This window comes from Carettochelys insculpta, chromosome 2 (genome assembly GCF_033958435.1).
Source record: "Carettochelys insculpta isolate YL-2023 chromosome 2, ASM3395843v1, whole genome shotgun sequence".
Taxonomy (NCBI): Eukaryota; Metazoa; Chordata; order Testudines; family Carettochelyidae; genus Carettochelys; species Carettochelys insculpta.
This window is the reverse complement of record NC_134138.1, coordinates 199,850,424-199,874,167: the sequence shown is the minus strand read 5'-3', so window position 1 is coordinate 199,874,167 and position 23,744 is coordinate 199,850,424. Positions and strand designations below refer to the sequence as shown.

Here is a 23,744-nt window from a genome sequence, read left to right as displayed (position 1 = left end):
AATGTGGGCAGTGCTGCTGTAGCTGTGAATGAGACAGACGAGTAATACCTTTCACTTGATCAAATTCTGTTAATGAAAGGTAAGGTCTTTTGAGCTACATAGAGCTCTGTTTTAAATGGCACAGGGGTTAAACACACCTGGATCTGGAAGCTACCCAGTGAGGGCGGGAGGGACGTGACCCCAATCTCTGCCATGGTGGGAGTCAGGCTGAGTGGGATGTGCCAATGAAAGTCACCAATATTTAGCACTCCCTCTGAGCCTCGCTAAGGGATGCCCACAGCAGTGAAGCGAAACAGGGCTGCAAGAGCATCTCTGAAGAGGACAGAGGACCAGAAAGCCCTCTGCGACCCATTCCCTCCTTCCATGCCCACAACTGCAGCTACCCACTTGACAGTAGGTATGCAGAGCAGGCTCTTGCCCATGCCACACCCACAGCAAGGAGGCAATGGGGGAAGTAAGTGGGAAACAAGGTGATGACAGCCTGGAGAAGACGTAGGAGGTGCAAAGTGAACATGAAAGGGGTCAGAAGCAACACTTACACATCTCCACTTTAAATTGGGTCCTCTGTCCAAGAGTTAAGGGTGATCTGTGAACCTGCCTACTGTTGGCATAAAGGGAATTTTTGGTAAAAAAAAAAATTCTAACAGACAAAACCTATCACAGTAACTCTGGTATAGTAAGAGTTAAACAGGATACACACAGGTCTGGTCTACACCACGAGTACAGGTTGAACTTAGCCACATTAAATCAATTTTCTTAACAATGACTCCACATCACCAAGACCATCCCGCTTATATTAAGGGCTGTCAAGGTCAGTTTTGATACTCCTACTTTTCACAAGGTGTAATGCTAAATTTCACCTTGCCTGATCCACTTTAAGGCAATGCAGATGCAGTGCTGTGAAAGCTGACATTCTCGGACTCCTGAAGGCATTCAGTAATACTCCAATGTGAACACTCTGGCCAGCACTTTCAGCTATGCTGCTTCTCCACATATACAGAAATAGGTCCAGGAAAGCATGAATTTAATTTCCTGTTTGGCCAGCATGGTGAGTAGAGTACTTGAGAACTCTTCTCATCTCAGCTCACCTCAGCAGCAGATCTACCCATGAATGCCCAGCATTGCAGATGAGCTCCACCACTGAGCATACAGGAGGATCCTGGACCTGACTGCTGTGGAGCAAGGAGATGAATCTGTGCTGTCAGAAAAATGAAGCAGCAAAAGAAATGATGATATTTAGCCCAAGATCTCACAAAGCATGGGAGAAAAAGGGTACACAAGGGACAACCAGCAGTGCTGTATGAAAATAAAGGAGCTCAGGCAGGCCTATCAGAAAAAGGAGGATGCAACTGGATGGTCTGGATCACCACCACAAACATGCCGCTTCTATAAGCGGATGCACGAGATTCTAGGTGAGAGATCCAACCACTGTGCCACAGCTGTCCATGGATATCTCCACACAGAGTCTTCAGGCAGCCTCAGGCAACAAGTTGGGATGGACATAGTTGATGAGTAGGTGAGCAGTCATTCTCCTCCTCTTACCTGATCAAACAGCCAGGACATTTTTTTTTTAAACTTTGGAGGGTGGTGAGTTGACATTTTTAATCATGATACACCTGGGTTAAGGCAATTGGGTGTGATCTGTGGTAGCCAACCCGCCTATACAGAGGGGACGCCCAGGAACAGTTTAACACGTCTGGACACTGAGCTGGAAGCTTCTATGCATATCTCTGCTCCTTCACTTTGTTACAGCAGGTGCAACAGCAAGCCTGTCACCCCTTGTCCCCAGCTCCTTCAAATGTTTGGTTAACACTTTCGGAAGGCAACAACTTACTTGGAATGACATATTCCATGAATCTGCCTTCAGGGACAGGGTGCAATTAAATGCATGGAGAACAAGGTGGCAGGAGAGGAAGATGGAGTGCGAGGAGAGCATTCAGGGGACAAGAAGCCAAGACCACAGAGAAGATACTGAGGCTTGTGGGGCAGCCAACAGAGCTGCGACATGCCTGGCAGAGGCACAGTAGAGGCAGAAGGAGCACCGAGCTTCCCTCCAGCCCATGCTGAACCACATGCCCTCCCGACTATAATTCCACAGCCTCCTCTTCGAGGCCCCCTAGAATGCAGGAAGGAGGGGGAGGAGTCAAGGCCAGCCTTCCACTCAACCCCCAGGAATATCTCCCAGAACAGGAGGCTGACATTCCCACTCCTGTGACTGCTAAACAGGGGGACTGCAAAACACCACTTACCCTTGTTCACAGCTCTCCCCTCCCACTCCATCCCAAAAGCTTCCACCCTGAACTCCTTTTCTGTTTCCTTGTTTTCTCTAAATAAAAATGCATGAGTTATCAACAACAGGTTCTTCATTGCTTGCATTGTGAGGGGGCTGGGGGGGTGCTTACAGGATTTACAGAACAGCACATGATACAGGGGCATCTCATTAAGGGCAACATATGTGACTCATTTCACTGTCTGGTCATTCACAAAGCTGTTTTTGTAAGCCTCTCTGATAAGCAGTGCTCATCAACATGTTCATTATTACCCTGGTGTTTGGCTGCTCATAATTAGTGGCCAGGTGATCTGCCTCATCCCTCCAACCTGGCATGAAATTTTCCCCCTTCCTCTATCAGATATTTTGGAGCACACAGCTGGCTACCAAAAAAAAATGGTAATGTTGCTTTTGCTAAAATCTAACCAAGTCAAACTGACATCTTCCCTTTCAATAGCCAGAAATCACATTCCACCACCATTATGCAATTGCTCAGCCTGTAGCTGAACCAGGTCCAGGCTGCTTATGTACAGCTTCACGATACATGGAAGCACAGGGAAGGCTGGCTCTCCAAGGATAACCTACTGGCATCGTCATGTTTCCAATGGTAGTTTTTTTGGTTCGGGGAAAAAAGACATCCTGCAACTTTCAGACCAGAGTTCCTAAAGATGCACACATCATGCACCTTTTCCAACCATCCCACGTTGATGTCAGTGAAATGGCCCCATCCACCAGTGCCTGTAACACAGTTGACAAGTATCTCTTGAGTACCCCCTCGAGAAGATCTCTTGAGGTTTATATATGCTGTGGCAAAGTGGTCAGATGCCAAGATATGGATGTGCTTCCATCCATCACCCCACCAGGAACAGCTAGGCTCTGCACATACTGCAATATAATACTCAAGGTGTTCACAATGCTTGTCGTAACAGTTTGAAGCTGAACTGGGAATCAACATGTATAACGGGGCGGGGGGGGGGGGGGAAGAGTATGAAAACATTATTTGCCTTTACTTTCAAGTAGGAGGGGGAGCAGTTAAGTGCATCATTACAGGCTGATGACATGCACCCAGAACCATCCTCTGCACTGTTTTGTTCCATCAGACACTGGGAGCCTAATCCAGAATGCAAGTGGGCAGTAGAACCTGTGAGACAGCTATCCACAGTACATCACTGTGAAATTTGAACGTACCCACCCTATCTGGGACACAGCCCGTCAAACTCACACACACAGTGGGGACAAACTCTTTCAACTTTACAAAAATCAGGTGCTAAAAATTTGACCTTAATAAATTTGATCTAATCTCATAATGCAGACATACCATTAGACATCAGTCTTGATAGGAAATACAAAGAAGTGTTGGAAACAAATTAAGTCAGGTACACAAATTTAAACTAGTTACTCTTTTCAAGGCCAACTTTTTCCAAAAGCTGGTTTTAATAGGACTTCTAATGTTAAAAAAAAAACCAAAACAAAAAAACATTGTTCTCTATCTTGAACAAGTGAGACAGCACATACAGACAAGATTAATGATTCAATTTTATCTCCTTTGACAAAGCTGGAACTTTGTACTACGCTGCAAAGAGCTGGCTGAAGAGCATGCAAGGTTCATGAGTTTATTCCTAACTATAGCATGAGGCCTGGATCCTGCAACACACTCAATTAAAACAGAACTATTCACAGAGCACGAAGTTAAGCATATGCACAAGTCTTTGTGGGATCAGGGCCTAATGTGTTACTGAACTGAATCGTGTCTGATATTACAAGATATATAACCATGTTTGATCACGAAAGATTGTAAGCCTAAAATTAGCATGAACACAAGCTCCTCTTAATTCAAAGGAGAGCTGCTGAATGATGAAAAAATTAACAATTAATGCAATTTGAATTACTACCAAAGAAAGAGAGACTTTTGCACATTTCAGGATATAGGGGTGCTTAATTAATTGTTTGCATTGTGTGATTGGTAGAGTTTTACATAAACATTTGCTACCTAAGTAAAACATTGTTTGGGTTAAATCAAAAGTTATAATAGACTACAATTCAATAAGGGACAATTATAGTAGTCTTACTAATGCCAACACCCATGCTATTTATTGTCAATGCCAAATGTCTGCTAGGAAAATACAGTTTAACTTTTCAATAGCAATAAACTGGTTCTCAAAATAAAACTTTCATAGTTTGTTTTGAAAGAAAAACTGCAGCTTAGAAAAAAAGGAAATCTGCTCAAAGCACGGTCTCAATACATAAACTAACAGCATAGCCTCATACCTGAACTAGTTTAAGCTAGCCAGAAACAGCACAAAAGCAGCCCTCCAAGGTTTCTTCCACCACAGAGGGTCTTATGAACTGATGAGCTACAACAGAGCCACTTGCCTAAACCATGCATCTGAATAGTATGCTAGTGCACTGGAAAATTATGCCATCCACTCATACAACAAAATATTTAAACTTCAGTAATATATAATAGGAAAATTTGAAACGTAAAGGCCTTTTTAGCAAAAAGGAATGCTAAGATTAGGCTAAGCAGCTATTTATTTTCATATAAAAAGAAAAGCTACATCAGTCTGAGTTATAAACTGTAGACTGTAACCAGCTTTGCCGGTCACATTTTGTTTCTTGATAACCAAAACCTAGTATTTGGTACCCAACAACTACTAGGCACCTTTCAAAGTGAAAGATTATTGCATTAGTGGAGGGCATACATTCTATATCATCTTAGTCAATATATATTTAATATTCTGCACTCTAGTGTAACAGATTTGTGTATAAGAAAACATATGGTACTACTCAGAAATTATGTAAATCACCTGAAATTGTAAGGAGGAAAATATGTTCTGTAACTGATCTAATTAAGGCTTTGATAAAACATTTAAGCTCCTATTTTTGAATGACAAATTGGCAACACATTTTAAGTTTTAATGCCTCTCTCTCCCTGGACTGTACAATATGCAATAGCACAGTACCTTTTGGTTACAACAGAAATTCCACATGCCTGCTTTTAGGCATACTACTTAGATAACTCTGCAGCCATCCTTGCATCAAAGCCCTGCTACTCTTAACTAACAGTTAACTGAAATGCAGGAATTCAACCCTATAATAACACTTCCACTTTTTTCCCTCTTAAGAGCAAATGCTCCTTGTTAAAAGGTAGACTTGATGCTCTCTATTAGCATGTTCAGTCACAGCATTAGCAACAGCCAGGAGTAGACCTAGTAGATGACAGAGCTGTCTTCAGGTCCACACACAAAAATGCAACTGATCAGAAATCTGTTTGCAGGGATATCTAACACTCATGCTGATCAAGCCAGAAAGCACCAAGACTGTGGGGGGAGAAGGGGCTCTTAATGTAATGTGCTGTTCTTGATTCTATGCCACTTATATTGCAGGATACAAATCTCAAACAAAAAACTAGACTTTCAATATTACAGAACGACGTTATCACAGAGCTGCAAATAATGCACAGTCTAACTTACCACCATCAAAAGTGAAAGTAAGTTCACACAGGCAGGGATCTTGCATCAAAATTTCCATTTCCCAAAACTCCAGGCTTCATTCTATTTTTAATTTAAAATTTGCCCAAGCGATACTGCACACGTATCAAAGTTTATATAGACAATTAAAAGTTATAAAAAAAGAATTAAGACATTGAAGGATGCACCGTTGTGTTTACTTGTAACAGCAGTAAAACTTTCATAATAAATGACATTGAAAGAAGTCAACATTCTTACCTAAAAATTAAAATTCTACATTTGAAAGGGAGACAGAATGCATATTGAGTACCAGAACCTTTCATTTAAACAAACTATTGTACAGTCTTCTGAATAGGAAAAACTGCAGTAATCTTTTCCAAATAATTTACAAAGCACTTAACACTGTTCTTAATGGATTCAATATTTTGCTCCTCTTTCTCTGTTTCTATAGCCTGCAGGAAACAATGCAGTCTTTCAGAAAATACAGCACTGCTTTTTCTGTGTTTTTTGTGTTTTTGTTTTTGTTTTTTTAAAAAAGACTGCTTTTAAGTTCCTCCCTCCATCTCCGTATTTTCTTCTTATGGAAAAAATAAGCTAATTCAAAGAAATTTTCTATTACAATAACTTCTATTTTATAAACCAACTTTTAGTACAGACAATTCAGTGATTTAGATCCAGGAACAAGCTGCAACCACATTTTAATCAGTACCTAAAAACAGATTTCAGTCTGATTTAAAATAAACTGCACGAATACATGAGCCAATTAAATCCTAATTATGTAAGTAGTAGCCAGGAGTATTTACACAGGCACAGATTACAGCTATTAAATTCTAAAATGGCAGGACAGAGAAGCTTTTTTTTTTTTATTAAACTTTTTATTATGCTAACTACATTGCTGGTGGGGGACCTATTTTGTTATTAAAATCCTTCCTTCCTCTTTCAGACCTTATTTTTGTTTAAGCATATATGGTCAAGAACCAGCAGCAGAAACACATACAGATAAAACTGAAGCCTGAATGAACTAAAAGAAAACTGTCCCTTTCACAAAACAAAGATTCTCTGTAATCTCTTCAAAGTCACAAACTACTCTCCCAAGTAAGACTCAAAAGAGCTATACAAAAATCGTAACTTCCATTTGATAATACTGAAATTTACAAACAAACAGAAAATCAGACTGTGGAAGCTTAGAACAGTCAGTTTTTCACCAACTGAGAAAGGTGCACTGAAATGAAAGCTGACAAGAGTATGTTGTCCTTTTCACATGAGGGACAGTGACCTACCTTTAGAATAGAGATCTGCATTAGAAGACAATAAGGGTAAAACCCCCACCCCTCCAAAAAAAACCCAAATACAAAACCCTACATGATTCCTGAATTGGCCCCATGCATGGTATCAACCCCACCAGTCTCTCCCTATATCCTAAGGGTTGGAGGCCTACCCCCATAGGTGCTGCCACACCGATTGGTTGAAGCCCTTTCCATCACACACAGGATTTACAGTTTGATTCAATGTCTAGCTGCGACGTCCACTGCACAAGTTGTTCCAGCGCCCTGCCTACCCGCTACCCAAAGCGCACATGTTTGAGGAACCGCATAATGCTCATAGGCTCCGTCTGAGTGTGTCAGTCTCTGTGGCCTCTCGCGTGCTACCGGCAAGGCAGGAATAGCCCGAAATGTTATATAGTTACCACCCCCCTCCCTGCACAGTCAGCACGGGGAGACGCAGTCTTCCCCTCCCACACAGGTGTAGGGTAGCCAGGAGGGCCGCAGTCTCCCCCCACACACACACATACCTGGCAAGGGTAATCTTAACCCTCCCCACACACTCCCCGGCCAAGGGCAGCCAGGGGACGTCAGTCCTCCTCCCCCCGAGCCAGCACACGAAGCGGGAACGAGGTGGGCGCAGTCTCTCCGCCCCCCAACACCCACACCTCCCTAGGGGATAGCAGCCTCCCCCCACGCCCACCCATACGGGGAGGAACGGGGGTGTCACAGCCTCTCCGCCCCCCCCCCCAAGACCGCATCCTCCCCGCTCACAGCCCCGGGGAGGGCGGCCCGCAGGGGGCCACAGTGTCTCCCCCCGGCGGCGGGGACGTTACCTCCGAACAGGTGCGGCGAGAGGTGAGCCGGTAACGAGCCGATCACCAGCCGAGGCCCACCGTGTCCTCCGCCCCCCGCGGGCCGGCCCTGGCCGCCCTCCTCGCCAGCGCCGCTCAGCGAGTCCTGAGAGCCGTAGGGGCCGCTGCTGTGGGGGATGCTGTAGGCGGACTGGGCGGCCCGGGTGCCGGAGGCGGCCGCCCCGGCTAGCGACCTGCTCCGGGGCGCCGCCACGGGCGGAGCGGCCGCAGCTCCCGCCGCCGAGCCCGCGGGGGTCGCGTGAGGCGGCAGCTGGGCGTATCTCCCGCCGGCCCCCGCCGAGCGGCCGCCGCTGCCGGAGGGCAAGTCCCCGCCCGAGTACGCCCGCGTGCGGCCGTTGGCTGCCGGGCCGCTCTGCTTGGCGCCCATCGTCCCGGCGCCGCTGCCCTGAGGCGGCCGGCCCCGGCGGGAGCTGCTCCCCGAGGGCCGCGCCGAGAGGGGCCGGGGCCGGGTCGGTGCCGCCGGGATCCGGCTCAGCTGGCGCTCCCGGGCCGGCCGTTGCTCTCGGGTCTCGGGCGCCACCATGAGCCGCTCGGGACGGCGCTGACTCCAGCCGCTGTCCGGGAGCCGAGCGCCGCCGCTGCCGCCATCCTCCGCCGCCCGCTCTCCCCGCCGTGCGCGGCTGTGCCGAGGGGCGGGCGCCGCCCCTACAGTGTCGCCGTCATGGGGGCGGCACCGGCGCGCGGCCAGCGGGGAGAGGAGCCGCCCCCTAGCGAGGGCCAACCCGCGCCGCCCCCTGTCGCCCGCTCTCGGACCGCGCCACGTGGGGGGCAGGCTGGGCTCGGACTGGCGGCGACAGGAGGGAAGCGTGGCCCCTCCTCGCGGGGCAGACCCTGGTCTCTCCCTTCTCTGTCTGGGGTGGGGGTGGGGAGTGAACGGGAACTGACACTAATTGGCATTGATCAGTGCGTGCTGCAGAGTCCTGTAGGGCCCCGGCTTTCCAGCCCAGTGCAGGTGGCTGCAGGTTCTCGCAACTGCTTGAAGAGCAGAGCTCAGGCAGCGGGTGGGACACAGGTCTGGGGAGGCAAAAACAGACACAAAAGCTATTTTGCAAGGATGCTGCCGACATACGTGAGTTTTTGGAAAAGGCAGAAGGTTTTAGAGCTGCCTGCAATTCATTGTTGCTTAGATTCCTGATGGGGGAAGGTTTTTATTTTCTGAGGGCCAGCTCCTGGCAGCATGAGATGAGAGGAGGAACTCATCTTTCATTTTAAAAAAAAACGGTTTCCAGCCTTAGGTGTGTAGAGAAAAGACTGCAAAGCATGACCCTTCTTGCAGCAATAGGAACTGCAGTGGCGGCTGTGCACAGAGAACAGATGTATGAGTGTGTACACTCAGGCCTCCGCCACCTAAAATAGGGCAGCTATGAATGAGTACTGTTATGTCTGTGCAGCCTTCAAAGGAATTGTGTGGGCAGTTTCTATTCTTACCAGGCAATTCTTACGTGAATGAAAACCTTGCCTAAGATGAGGGAGCTTTCCACTGAAGTAATGTACATAAAAGACATAATTACTCACTGTCGTTACTACGGGATATCCATAGCTGAGATTTGTCTAGTTTGGGTTTTAGAAGAAGGATCATTTCAAGGCTCAGGAGGCAGACTCCCCCGCATGGAAAAACTAATACTTAAAAATACTGTTAATGACTTAAAATTTGCATCTTACTGAAGAGGAATTTTCACAACACTCTTGAAAGAGAGGCTGCTGAACTCTCTTTTATATGCAAACTTGACACATTAACGCGTGCTTTGAACCAGGATGGGAATTTCCTGGGTCATTATAGGGGCTCGTTTGCATACATGGCTTAATCTAATTCTTGACTCCCCACCCCCACCCCTCTACTCTCTGATTTGCTCACCTTGGTAATTTTTTTTCTGATTTGTCCATCTGAGTTACTGTTTTTGGTTCTCTGTGCCTTAAATATTGAGCCTGTTCTGTTATGGCTATGGTCTGAAGAAGTGGGTCTGTCCCACGAAAGCTCACCTAACAAACTATTTTGCTAGTCTTTAAAGTGCTACTTGACTGCTTTTTGTTTTGATAGTATATAGAGTAGCACTGTTACTAAAAATACAATGACTTTTCCATTTTGGACCATGTGGAGGAAAAAGTTTTAGGTAAGCTTATTTTGATCTCTTGAAATTTGAAAAAAAAAAACAACAACCTAATTTTAACATAAAACTGTGTATCACCAGTCATCTTTAGCAACAGGTTTATGGAGCACAGCAGATTCTTAGAAGACCTGTTTCTCACTCAGGGTACGGCTGTAACAACCAGTAATTTGATTTTAGTAAGATACAAGATATAATGGTCCAGATTCTCAGGAAAGAGTGCATTATCTTTAGGTCCTGATTCACAAATATGGCTGCTACAGCCATAACAAAAAAGAAGGCCCGAGGGGACTACTGAGGTTTACACAGGCTGGCCATGGTCCATAAAAGGACTATATGCCAACTGAGAATTATCAGAATAGTTGCTTTATCTCTGACCAGCCTTCAGTACATCATCTTCTGCTTCTGACACTTGACCTACATAGAGTGGCAGGGTGTGGTGGGCACAGAAACAGGTTATACCAGTTGAGTGCTTTCCCAGGCTTCAAGAATTCGTATCTGAGCTTGTAGGGCCTGATATGAGCCACTTTGTACCACCTGAATGGCATGAAAAGAAAGGAGTTGCGGGTATAATCTTGTCCCATATTCATGCTTTCTGAGCCAAACCCTAAACCCCTTAGTCCTTTACTCAGACAGAACTCCTATTTGCATAATGAAAGTTCTATTTAAGTAAGGACTGCAAGATTTGGCCCTATAAATTAAACCGTGTAAGTCTCCATATGACAGATGTCATCAGAGTACAAAAATCATTTCATATTTTAAAAATAGAAAGATGATGTGATTGAATATGTCATGCACTGGATCTATGAGTAGGATTCCTACAATCAGTCACCCAGCATAAACTGTTTGTCCATATGCATGATCATCTGGCATATAATAGGGTACATCACTGTGAAGCTTTTCTATATATCAGTCCAGGGTTCTCATGTTTCAATAAATTCTCCAAAGCTGCAAATTTGAATTACTCCACCCAGCTGTGTCCATATCAATAATAGTACTAGTGGAATAACTTGATTGACTGCCAATGATTATTTAACTGGATTTTTAAATATTCTTTCTACTTAAATTTTCTATACAAAATCATACACTGCTCCTGACAACTTTTATGTTGTTTGCAGCTGTGATTAAAAGAAAATAAGATGTTTACACCTATATTAGTAAGCATTGGGAAACCACATCTTTCTTGGTTAAACTGTTAAAGTCAATGAGCTTTTGGGTGGGCACAGTAGAATCATTGGCCAATGGGAGCTGCAGAGATTGCACTTGGGGTGGGGGCAGTGTGTGGAGCCCCCTGCCTGCCCCTATGCATGCCTAGAAGCCAGAAGGGAGAAGCGGGGACATGCTAGGTGCTTCCCAGGAGCTGTGCACCATGGAGACCAGCAGGGAGACTGCCAGCACCTCTGTATGGCACCAGTAACTGGACAATCAACAGTCTGGTGCTGACCAGAGACTCCAGGATCCCTTTTCGACTGGACGTTTTGCCTGAAAACCAGACACCTGGTCTCCCTACATGTTGTCCAGCCCTGCTCAGTATAAGCTTAGATAACACAGTAGTACAAATGTTTATATCTGGTTCGTGCATTTCTTGTACCAGTACAGCTGCCAGAAAAATAGAGGATTTCTGAAAGTGCTCAGTGTTACACCATATTTTCAGAAATTCTCCTACGGTTGATCTAGCAGCTGAGTATTCATTGTTGATAGGGACATGAACATTAGACTCTCAATCATAGTCTGTTCAATTCAGATTTAAGTAATATAGCTCAGACAAAAGTTTAATATGCCCCAACAGTTAATTAGATGGACAAGCAAATAATAACCTCACAGCAATGTAAAATTAGACAAACACAAGAAGAAATTTCAACTCACCCAGCCAATAAATCAGTGATCCTCAATTCATGGGCTGTTTATGGCCTAGTCAGCACACAGTTGTGGCCCATGTGACAGCCTCAGAGACATACAGGTAGTATCTATATATTGTGTGGATGTGGCCCAGATAATACATTTAAAGCTGCCTATGTGGGCCACAATAGTAAATGGGTTGAGAACCGCTGCAATAATTCAAGGCAGTCAAAAAGCCCCTTGCAGCCTACCAGAGACTTTCCCCTGCCCCAACCCTCTCAAATAAATGGCTGAATTTAGTAGATATTGCTGGGAGTGGAAAGTCAGCACATTAAAATAATACATTAAAGTGAACTTCTGAACTAAGATTTCCTCTCACTAACTGGAAGCATTGTAGAAGCAAGTATCTACACTGTGCCTTCGCTGCTCCCGCCAATTAATTCACCCAGCCACTGCAAAGATACTTTTATTAAAATCTATACAGTACTGTACAAACTATGAAAAGTAATCAGCATTCATAATAAAAAGATGCAGATTTGGAGCCTGATTTTGGAATAATTTTTCAGACAAAATTCTGATTTCAAAGATTGTAATATGTATCATTGTATATAAAGAATAGCTGTATAGCAGAATAGTAAGTGTCACTGTTATCGTTATAGAAACATGACTGAGGAAGTGTAATCATAATTAAATAAGCACCCAAACTGAAAAAAATTGTTGTCCCCCTGTTCAGGACAGCCAAATGACTGACTTGGAAAGGTCAAATGTACTTACTACTTTCTGGGTGAGCTGCACACTTGCACTTCAGTCCTGACTAAACTCATAACCCCTACCAAAGAATGACAATTAAAACTCCTCTCCTACCCAATTTTCCTGTAAATGCCACTGACAAGAGATGTATTTTGGGGAGAGCAGATACATAATTAGACACATACACTTTCCAAGAACTGCAGTATATCTGGGGAAGCAGAGCTAGCTGAGGAATTTAGCGAGGCAGTGATTCAGACAGAAAACTCACCCACTTCTGTTTTTCTGTCATGTTTACAAAGTGACAATTTTTCATTTTTGGCCCAGTATATCTCACCTTGAGCTAATCAGGCTGCCCAAATTTTTGTTTGGCTAAGGTCTGATTAGCAGCTCATCTTTAAATGAAGGACACCAAACCTACAAACAACATAATTTTAAAACCAGCTAAACTTGGATTCCTGACAAAACTGCAACAACCATATTTTCAAGTCAGATACCGTATTAGAGAGCTAGGTTGTCATTGGGAAAGAGACCTTTACAAATCAGTTCTAGCCAGCAAGACCTTTTTCTCATATGGCAACTATATAGTTTTATAAATTTTAGATATTTACAGAAATATAGATAGCACAAGACAACCACCATCCCTTGAATATTGAAAATGGCGGGTTTAAGTGTTTGGTTGCCTGCAGAAAGAACTAAACAGGACAGCTGCTTTCTTCTAAAATAAGAAATATAAGATATGCACGAGTTACATGTTAACAGCTAATATTGAACCATCAGGTTGGCCAGATGGCTTTAAGATCTGTTCCCATATCTAATCTCCAATAAAAAGCTCCCATACTGTATCTCTGCCAATACCACCACATGTGCTACACACACTCATCTTAGTTGTGAGTTTTCTGATATTCAGAGTCCTATATCTGTCTCCAGCTGGCAACTGATACTTTAATTACATGATGCAAATTAATATCTCAAACATTACTGATATAACTATATTTCAGATATCTTGACATACCAGATATACACCAGCTAAAACACAAAATATTTGGATTTCAAAGTATCATTAGTTCGTAGTTTTGCAAATGCATCTATTGTTAATTTGTATGGACCAAATTGACATTGCTTCACAATACTTGCAATGTTGTACAAGCATAATGTACATCACAATCCCAGCAGCAAATACCTTACTCTCTTAATATGACAAATAGGCAAAGGATTTTGGGTTTAAGAAGTATCAACTTAAATAAAGGTAAGTGATCAAAGTGGTGACTGGCCAAATCTTGATAATATGCTCTTAAATATTGAGTCTGTTCTTGTCTGGCTATGGTCTGAAGAAGTAGGTCTGTCCCACGAAAGCTCACCTAATAAACTATTTTGCTAGTCTTTAAAGTGCTACTTGACTGCTTTTTGTTTTGATAGTGTATAGACTAGCACGGCTTCCTCTCTGTTACTACTTGATAATATGCGTTTGTTTTAACAACTCTGAAGTAATTTCAATGCCTCGGATTATCACAGAGATGAACTTTACAATCTAACAATTATTAGTCTTAATCCTGCATAGATGTGTTGAAGTGTTTAACTTCACACAGTGTGAGTAGTCTTCACAAACTATAAAGCTAAGCATGTGTTAAGTCCCCGCAGCATTTGGTCTTAAAAGGTTTATTCTGTAACTGTATAACTACTGATGTTTATAGTTTAAAATTTACTCTCTTTTCATGGAATTCTGAGTTACAGTCTGCCAGTCATTATCTATATGCACTCTGTGTTGTGTAAACAGAATATATTGTACTTTATATTTTGACTATTCTAATTTAATAATTTGGAGCACAATAAAACAACATACTTGTAAAATTAAAATCACCATTTTGGGCTAAATGTCTTGCCCATCTTTTTTTTTTCCTTCTTCTTTTTTGGTACAGTTACAAGTATTTTGGAATGGCTTCTCTTATGAAATACCTAGTTTTCTCTGTGCAGATACTGTAATTTGGTAATATTTTAGGAAATATAGTAACAACTGTTATAAATTAATATGTTAAATGCTTATTTGTCCAAGATATTCGACACAAACAATCCATTCATGCTAAGCATTATTAGATGTGCACTTCTTATTTTAACTGATAATCAATCCAAAATATTTTGTGTTGAGCCTCACACTTAAATCATGGTTGAGTTAATTTTGTTCCATGTTTGCTCTAGAGCTAGGACTTACCTACATACCACACATACATCCCTTTTCTCTCCTACTCTTGTGTGCAGTTTGGCTGCATTTCTGCTCCCTCTATGCCTTCCTTTAGAAGGTCCTGTGTTAGCCATTAGGCCACTATGTACAGATGCAATATTGTATAATAAAAGACAAGCAATGGCTCAAATTATGGCGTGGTCTAAGTTAGGCATTTGTATCAGTACAAATGTCCCTAGCGTAAAACAGACCTAACATACAAATCTCTGCTTTGAAGATCATGCCCCATTTACTTAAATAGCTATAAAGTATATTTGTGCTTTCCTGTGTGTGTTTTTCAGATTTGGATTGATCAACATCAAGCAATCCTTGCAAAGTGTTGGATTTTTTTATAACACTTCTCTCCCCCATTGCTAAGGAGTGAGATAGTAGTATTCTGTCAAAACAGCATCTTGTGAAACATCTTGCCTTGTCTTACAGGGTGCCAGGTTGCAAGCCCCCTCTCACGTTGGTGAGTGGTTGCTCCCATCAGCTTCCCTGGGGCTGCCTGGCTGAATAACTGCATGCTATTATGAATACAGATAGGGTTTGCAGTCTGTCCCAGAGTGCATATTATTAAATTAAATCACAATATTGGGAAAGGGTTCAACCTAGATGCAGACAATTTCAAATTAAGCACAAATTTTCTTACAAAATATACAGTTCTTTAGGGCTGCTAATTTCTTCAATGGAACATATCTCTTACATTGTGGATAGGAAAAACTGTTACTTGAAACAAATGAGAAAAATAACACTACAGGGCTAGTTTAAAAAAAAAAAGAATGAGATGGAAGATCCCCAGGAGGTGGGAAATCTGCCCTAGACTTGCCAAGTACAACATGTACTCCTTTAATTATAGCATTATCTGTCAATTATTACCTTAGCCTTACTTCACTAAGTCCAGGGGAGAAAATTGCCCTACTTCCTTGTCTTTTCAGAATGTATGTTATGACTTTTAATCACTACTTTTTAGTGTTAGACTCTTGATGTTTGTACAGCCTGCCTTTTACAGTCTGCCACTGATTAAGCTTAGGACTCAGTGACACAAGGAGATTGCTGCTCACGTGGCTTTTTAACTACAGCAGTTTGTGCAATAATGGCTTCATGATGAGGCAGAAGTGCACACACCAGTGGAGCAGCCACCGTGAAATACAATGAGAGCAAAGTGTAATAGCTGTATATACAAAGGTTCTTCTTGATGAGATTAGGTGACCAGACATCTCATTTTTAAAGGGACAGTCCCATATTTAAGTGCTCCTGCAGGTTTCCTGACTTTATCTTAAAAACAAGCAAATTGTCCCATATCTCTGTCTCTTCTGCATCAGTACTGGAGAGTCCTGCTGCTGACCAGATCCCTCCTTGCCAGCCAGCCGCCCACCAGGGCGTTGGGGGATGGGCGGCATCCAGTGTCTGAGGGCAAGGCTGGAAAAGGGGCAAAGATGTAGCATGCAGGGCTGGCCACTCCGTCAGCACAGCCCCCACTGCATGCCTGTGAAACACCACAGGCAAAATCAAACCTGGGACCTCTGGAGCTGAGTGCATGACCCTCTACCACTTAAGCTAAAAGCCAGCTGTAGCTGAGCTAAGGCTTTAGAGGAGACACTCTCTCTCTCGCTTGCTCTCTCTCTCTCTCTCTGCAAGTGGACTAAGTGCCATTACATGGGACAGCGAACCACACCCTATAGGTCTGTGGCTTACACCAGCTGTTGGCCAACAGGACCCAGCCCATCTTGTTTCTGGCTAGCATTGGCTCTGTGCTGCAAGCTGCAGTGGGTGGTGAGTGCAGGTAGACACCAGGTAACATCTGGTTACGTCACCCCTGTTGTCCACCCATCAGCCCGCTAGGTGCCCCCCCCCGCTGTCCTCTCCCAGCTTTGTCCCTTCAAACACACATCGCTTAGTCGCACTGATCGTCCATATACCCCTCCGTGGGGCATGTCCCCCATCCAGGGCTGTGTGAAGAACCAACCCCTGGTCAGAGCACTCAGCTCACCAACAGCCTAGCAGGCAGGCTCTTTCCCTCACTGTCTCTGGCAAAGCCCCACAGCACTGGTAAGAAGAAGCCTCCCCTCGCCCCTCAACTAAGCTCTGGAGTATGGGTGAGGAAGCACTTTCCAGCCTGTTATTGTCCTGAACCTGAGACTCCATAGGAGCCTGAGATTCAGCAGCATCCTCTTCACACAAGCACACCCTGGTCCTGCCCCCAGGAAGTATGTGGCTGCTCTCTCCCCTCGGCACCCTCCCCTGCTGAGCCATCTCTCTGACCAGGTTCTCTGAAGCCTCTACAGACAGGGTCCCTGAGCCCTGGTGCACAATGCTTTCTTAGGGGTTAACCCCTTCCTGCCTACACCATAGCCAAGGAACAGGAGCTGGCTGGGTTATGTTGGTGAACAGCAGCAGCCTGGAGGTGTTAGTTACTTATAACGTTATGCGGCCAGAAAGGGGCAAGCTGCTTCCAGTGTTAAGAGGGAGGGGAGAGAAGAGATGAGCTGTGCAAAGACAGGGGCCAAGTCTTTTTTCCCTGTCTCCTCTACTTTTGTGGCCGAAAGCAGCTGTTTCCCCTTCCCTCCTGCACAGTGCCAAAAGGCTGCTGCTCGCCACGTTCTGGTGTGCCCCTCCTTGTTGCCTGAGGAAGATGTGATGCCCCGTACCAAGAAAGGGTTGTCATTTGCAGGGGCTCAGTTAGGCATGGAGGGTGGAGACTGCCAGGCAGGCTCAGTCAATCATCATTCCCCATGTAAGAGGGGTATATGGGAGCATGTATGTGACCTCGCCCCAGGTGTGAGTGGGTAGGTATGGATATGTCCCTGTGTCAACCCTGAAGCCTTACAGATAATACAGAGAAAGAATCCAATAATGCAATAGTTCTTTTTAAGGGGCTCAGTCAACCTGGTGTAAATTTGAATGTTTGTCCTGGATGGTTCGGCTTGATTGTCATTGAACTTGCTTGAAAGTGAGTAATCTTGCCAAGTGTCCCATATTCAGCATAGGGACACATAATCAACTCATAGTGAAGCAACAAAAGGCATGGAGCAGGGTTTTCTTAACAGGGGCCTAGACTGTGACAAGCTGTAGTGCCCCACAAGAAGCACCAGGATGCTCAGATGGCCTCAGTTTTTAGACTGGTATGAAGTGCTCACTTGGAGGCACCAGCTCTGATTAACTGTCTGGTGTACGAAGACAGCGAAGGGGGAGAGGTAAGGGGAAACCAGACCAATGACTCCATCTCAATCACACCCCAACCTGTCCCTTTCCAGCATTCCAGTCTCCTTTGGGTAACCGGAATAAACAGTCCCTGTGCTTCCCAGAGCGTCACCCACACAAGGGATGGTTCGTGCTCATTCCTGTACTTTTCCACAGCAGTGCAGGGGCAAGGCACAATTTGGCCCTGCCACAATGATTACATTTCTTACCTCAAATGTTTTAAAGGAAGACTGGAATTCAAATCAGCAGTGTAGCTACTGTAGAAGGCAAGCGTATTTCTTGGTGGGCAGTTCTGTTTCACGGTGTCTCCAGAAAGTGTCAAGCAAACTAATCAAAACACATCCATGTAGAATAACGAGGAGCTCTCTAGCACCGTAAAGATTAACAGATTTATTTGGGCATAAGTTTTCATGGACAAAAACCCACTTCATGAGATGCATCTGACAAAGCGGGGTTTTGTCCACGACAACTTCTGCCCAGATAAAGCTGTTAGTCTTTAAAGGGCCACAGGACTCCTTGCTGTTTTTGCAGACACTAGCTAGCACTCCTACCTCCTGATACTTGTCAAGTAGAATACCACTTGCAACCACGTTTACCCTTTGCTCTAACAAAGCACTTCCAGATACCCCTAGAACAGTTTCCATGAATGTCATGTGAAAATACTGAGATCATTAACCCTTTAATGTAATTACTAGATTAAAAAAACAGTGTAAAGCACATATAGCAGATTGCCCTGATAGGAGTGGTCCATTGTAGTTGAGTTTGGAGAATTTTAGATCCTCCTGTGGCTCTTCATATTCTTGCACACCTGGGTTCTACTCAAGAGTCATGGTGGATGGTGTTTGTACTATAAAACAATAAAATCAACAGGCTGGATTGGGATTCTCGTTGTGGTTACATCGATCACCTGGGAATCAAAGAAATAGTGAAAACACACATTCTGTTTCGAAAAAACATGGTGAAGAAAGGTTTTGGGTACTGGAGAAGATGAGAGAGACTATTGTTCTGATTAAGCATGGCAATTCTTCCATTTTTATGAAAGAAAAGCATTTGGAACAATGCACTATCATAAACGAGTCAGTAGTGACATCTAGTGATAAAAAACTGCAGTCGGCGTATATGTATGTGTTATTTTTAGTCTTAAAAACCCAACATGCAAATGAGCACTTTGACGAACAAAAGGAATTTGATGAGAAAATACATTTTTTTTCAAGTCTATTATTTAATTTCAGTGGCTGGGAATTTTAAAAAAAGGAAGTCAGAGGAACAAGAATAGGTTTTTTGTTTGTTTTTCTAAGCATAAGTACCATGCATACATCCTTCGTCTCATGGGTAGAACCATGCCTTCTCAGTGACTGCAAAATTCTTTGTCTATGTCAGCACTCCATGAAGTGTAGTAAAAGTGCGAAGAGCTAAGGGCCTGCCAGAAAGGGCTCACTATTTGTTGACTTCAGTGAGCTGTGGATCATGTGCTAGCAGCATACAATGGCAGAAATCTCTTTTAAATAGATTTTAACCCAAATGTTGCCAAATCAGCACAGAGAAGTTAAGCAGAGAAGCTTCTCCAAAGAGGAGGCAAAAAGCAAAAGAAGGTTGAGGAAGTTAAAAAATAAAGTTAAAGAAGCCCCAGATAAATCCAAGAATGACCAAAGATGAGACTTTTTGTAATAGAATTCATAACTGAACAGAGGAAGCATGCTTTAAAATGAGAAAGCATAGTCCAGGGATTAAGGAAGGAGCACAGGAAGCCCTCTAATACCGACTTCTTGTGTGACCTTGGGCAAGTCACTTAGCTCAGCACTACCTCATATCACATTTTGTAAAAAAGAGGAACTTCCCTGCCTCACAGGGCTGTTTTGTGGATAAAACAGATCTGTCCTGTCCATAGGACTAGGTGGGTGGATGCCCCGGGCCCTGCAGTGGCCACCCCAGCTGTGCTATGGACAGGAAGGAGGAGGAGTGCCTGGGGCCAGGTCCGGGAGATTACCTGGGGCTGGGTTGTGTGCAGCAGCAGCTGCTGCAGCAGCAGGGAGGATCATCTTCCCTTACCACTCACCGTGAGGGCTGCAGGAGCAGCAGCCGCCTCCTCTTTGTCATGCTCCTGCTGTACCTGGCTTCTTTGCAGTGGGCCGGGAGGGTGGCAGAGCAGAGCATGCTGCCTGCAGGGTTAGGAGGGTGGGGAAGGCAACCCCTGCTGCTGCTACCCCCACTGCATGCAACCGTCTGGCCACAGGTAATCCCCCACCCTGTTCCTGGGGGAGGAGCGGATACTGGAGCACAAGGGGAAAGGGGGGTGTTACTCTAGGACCTGCTCCCACTGTGGGACAGCCATGGGATAAAATACTTTAAAAGGTGGGAGGCACCCCGATACTACAATAAAGTTTTGGTACTAAGTACCGAGATACTAAAATCAAGTTACACCCAGCAAAGGACCTAGAAGGCAATAAGAAGAGCTTCTATAAGTACAGTACATTCAAGAAAAAATGAAATAAGAGCAGGCCCTCTCTTTAGCAGGGAAGAAGACCTAATAACAGACAACAATCAGAGGGCTGAGGGGTTAATGCCTACGTTGTTTCAGTCTTTACTAAAATCTTTAGTTGCAACCAGATACTTAACACAATTAATATGAACAACAGGAGAAGGAAGAAAAGGCAAAGAGGTTAAAGAATATTTAGATGTTAAAGTCAGAAGCTGCTGAAGAAATTTATTCTAGGGTACTTAAGGAACTAGCTGAAGCAATTTCACAATCATTCATGATTATCTTCGAGAAGTTCTGGAGTACAAGTGAGGTCCCAGATAACTGTCCTGGGGCCCGGTGATTCAAAGGGGCCCATGGCTCCTGCTTCCAGAGCAGCTCCTGCAGTGGCCAGAGTCCCAGGCCCTTTCAATTGCCGAGGGAGCCACAGGCACCCTGGTTCAAACAGCGCTGAAGGGGGAAGCCAGGCCCCACCTCTCAGAGCAGCGTGGAGCCAGCCTGGCCTCCCCTTCCCCAGGCCGGGCAGTTCTGTCAGTCCCATTGCTCTCCCAGAAGCCCCCTGGGGGCACACAGCTAAAGTCACAAGACAGAGGTGAGCTGGGAATTCAGGGGTAACTGAGAGCTTGTTTTGTAAACTGCTACCTACTAATCAGATGGGCCAGTGACTGAGAATTAAAGTGGTAGGCCAGAAGCAGGGCCTCTTTCATTTTGAGAAGGGGATGCTCTTGTTAAGGCTGATGAACTCCATAGGCAGACACTAAAGCCTTGGGTGAAATGCACTCTCTAAACATCACAAAAGATGGTTTGATTTTCTATTGGATCAGGTTGATTGACTCTGTAAACTCACGCTCATCTGGTGAAAGCCTAGTCCTGCGGTGTCCAATACGCTTGCCACTCGCCACATGAGGCGAACTGGACACTGCGATGTGGCAAAATGCAGCCCCACAGAGCTGCACGTGTGGACCGCCCTCTGCCCCCTGCACACACACACCCCACCACTTGGTGGGACAAGCGCGTGGCAGCAGCTCCTCCTGCGGATCTTGCCCCAGTGTGGCTCCGGTGGCTGTGGCCCAGTGCAGCTCCTGCAGCCCAGCATGGCTCCCGCAGATCAGGTTCCCATGGCCCAGCGCAGCTCCTGCAGCTCTGGCTCCTGCAGCCCAGCATGGCTCCCACTGCTCAGCATGACTCCCACTGCTGTGGCTCCTGCGGCCTGGCGTGGCTCCTGTGACTCTGGCGAGTCGCCGGCATTCAGTTTGCATGGGGGACTCTAGGGGAGCCTGTCTCTGGGGGAGCAGGAGGGCATTGCTAGAGCAGGGAGGGGTGTGGGTGCCTATCTCTGGGGGAGGGCATTTATTTAGAGTGGGGGTGAGGGGGCTCTGGCGAATACAGAAGGATGACAACCACAAGTGTGGCAACCCTTGATTTGGACACCACTGGTCTAGTCATTATAGGCTATCGACTTCATTGCGAATTGCAGGTGCTCAGGATTTTCCCTTGTGCTTTCCATTCTTAGGCCTCGTCTACACACCATTTGAGCAAAAGTTTAACTAAGGCTTTAAATGGATTGACACTTCTTTTGTGACCTGTGAGCTAAAGCTCTGAGATCTTTTTATTCCAGAAAGGCTGAGGTAGCTGAAAAGTAAGTGAGTGGACTTTGCTGAAAAAACTTAACTAGGATTCCCTTATAAAGGGGCATAGGATTGAGAAGGAATTTCTTAATGAGTGTGAAGTCAGGCACTTGTCCAATGGATTGGTCAACTGGGCAACATTTGCAAGAAATCCTGGATTACAGCCTAACATTCAGAGTTCTTGCAGAGCCCATTGGATTCAGTCCCACGACCCCTACCGTCCTCCCAGCTCTTCCTATAAGATCTGGGATGCACACCAAGTTCTTGGAGCTATCATGGTTAAACGTGGCTGACAGCAGTGCTACTATTGGGATGCCTGGATCTCTAGTATATGCCAGAAGACAGACGTGCCTGGAAGTAAAAAGCAATTAGCTTTACATTGCTCTAAGCCTGAGCCATCTGGCAAGAACTCCTTCTGAAGACTGAAGCGTTTGGATGGGAATCAGGCAGTTACATTGTCTTTCTCAAGCAAGCGAACATCTGAAACGTTTTTAATGATCGCGGCTAGTTTTCATAAAAATAGAATAACATGTTTTTTTCAACCTGTCTAAGGAAGTCTTGCAGATATCTATCTGTTCCTTATAGATGGGATATATTTTGATCTTGACATTCTTACAAGCAAACTGGGGAAATAGGGTCTAGATGAAATTAGTGTAAGGTGGGTGAATAACATTGCAAGACTGCACTCAAAGAGTAGTTATCAGTTTGCTGTCCAGCTATGAGGTTATATTTAGTGCAAGTGTCACCCACACGCTAAGGGGTGTGGTTCACTGTCCCATGTAGTAGAACTTGGACCATTTACACAGATAAGAGTGAGTCTCCAATTCAGCCTTAGCTCAGAGCCAGCTGGCTTTTGAAATCAAACTGCAGAGGGTCCCATACTAAGGTCTAGAACAGGGGTCGGCAAGCCCCCGTAGATTCTGGGAACAGAGTGAATTAAATTTGGAATGGACAAGGTAGCATAAGGGAGTTGTGAATAACAATGCCAAGTGCCCTGTGCCATCTACATAGATGGATTTGGAAGGAACTAGGGCTGGAAGTGACCCTCTGCCTGGGGATGGCAGCAACTCTGCACCCCTGGCCACTAGGGCTTCCCATCCAGGGTTGCCAGCAGCTTTGCTCTCAGCCTGTGGGGCTGCCTGCCAGACCTGCTGAGCCCCCATCCCCTAGCAACCTCTGTGGCCGAGGGTTCCTGATTCTCCAACATCTGTGGTCCTGCCAGGTCAGGGAATCTGGGGTAAAAGACATTTAACCTGTATTAAAATCCCAGACGCTTTCAGATATTTAAACACGCCCCCGCCACTGGACAGCAATTTAAAGTCCAGTAAGGTAAAGCTCTGCATCGTAATTTACTAATGAAGCTGTTGCAAGTAGGTCTGTTAGTGACTTTTAAAAGTATCACAGGCTCTTGGACCTTACATAGAGGTCAAAAGGTCATATTGTGGCACTGTGCCTTGGAAAGGTTGCTGACCCTGGGTCTAGAAATCTCAGCTTCAAGTCTGCTTACCAGCAATTACAAGTGAGAGTGGTTCAGGATTTCAAGTAGGCCTCTGAAGCTCAGGATGTCCTTCCCCAGAAAGGGAAAATATGTAACACACACGCCTGCTGGCTGTGTTTCATTGACTTATATAGTGGCACATAGACCACTTAT

General features: G+C 44.9%; 1 protein-coding gene across 2 annotated transcripts in view; it reads right to left on the bottom strand.

The window, feature by feature from the left end:
* ZNRF2 (zinc and ring finger 2) overlaps positions 1 to 8,500 on the bottom strand; it is a 73,914-nt gene extending 65,414 nt beyond the window's left edge. For both annotated transcript variants that reach the window (XM_074988314.1, XM_074988315.1), the window contains exon 1: positions 7,838 to 8,500. In XM_074988314.1, the coding sequence (XP_074844415.1) occupies positions 7,838 to 8,399 (562 nt within the window). In that variant the 5' untranslated portion in view covers positions 8,400 to 8,500. The remainder of the gene's footprint in view (positions 1 to 7,837) is intronic.
* Positions 8,501 to 23,744: the final 15,244 nt, after the last annotated feature.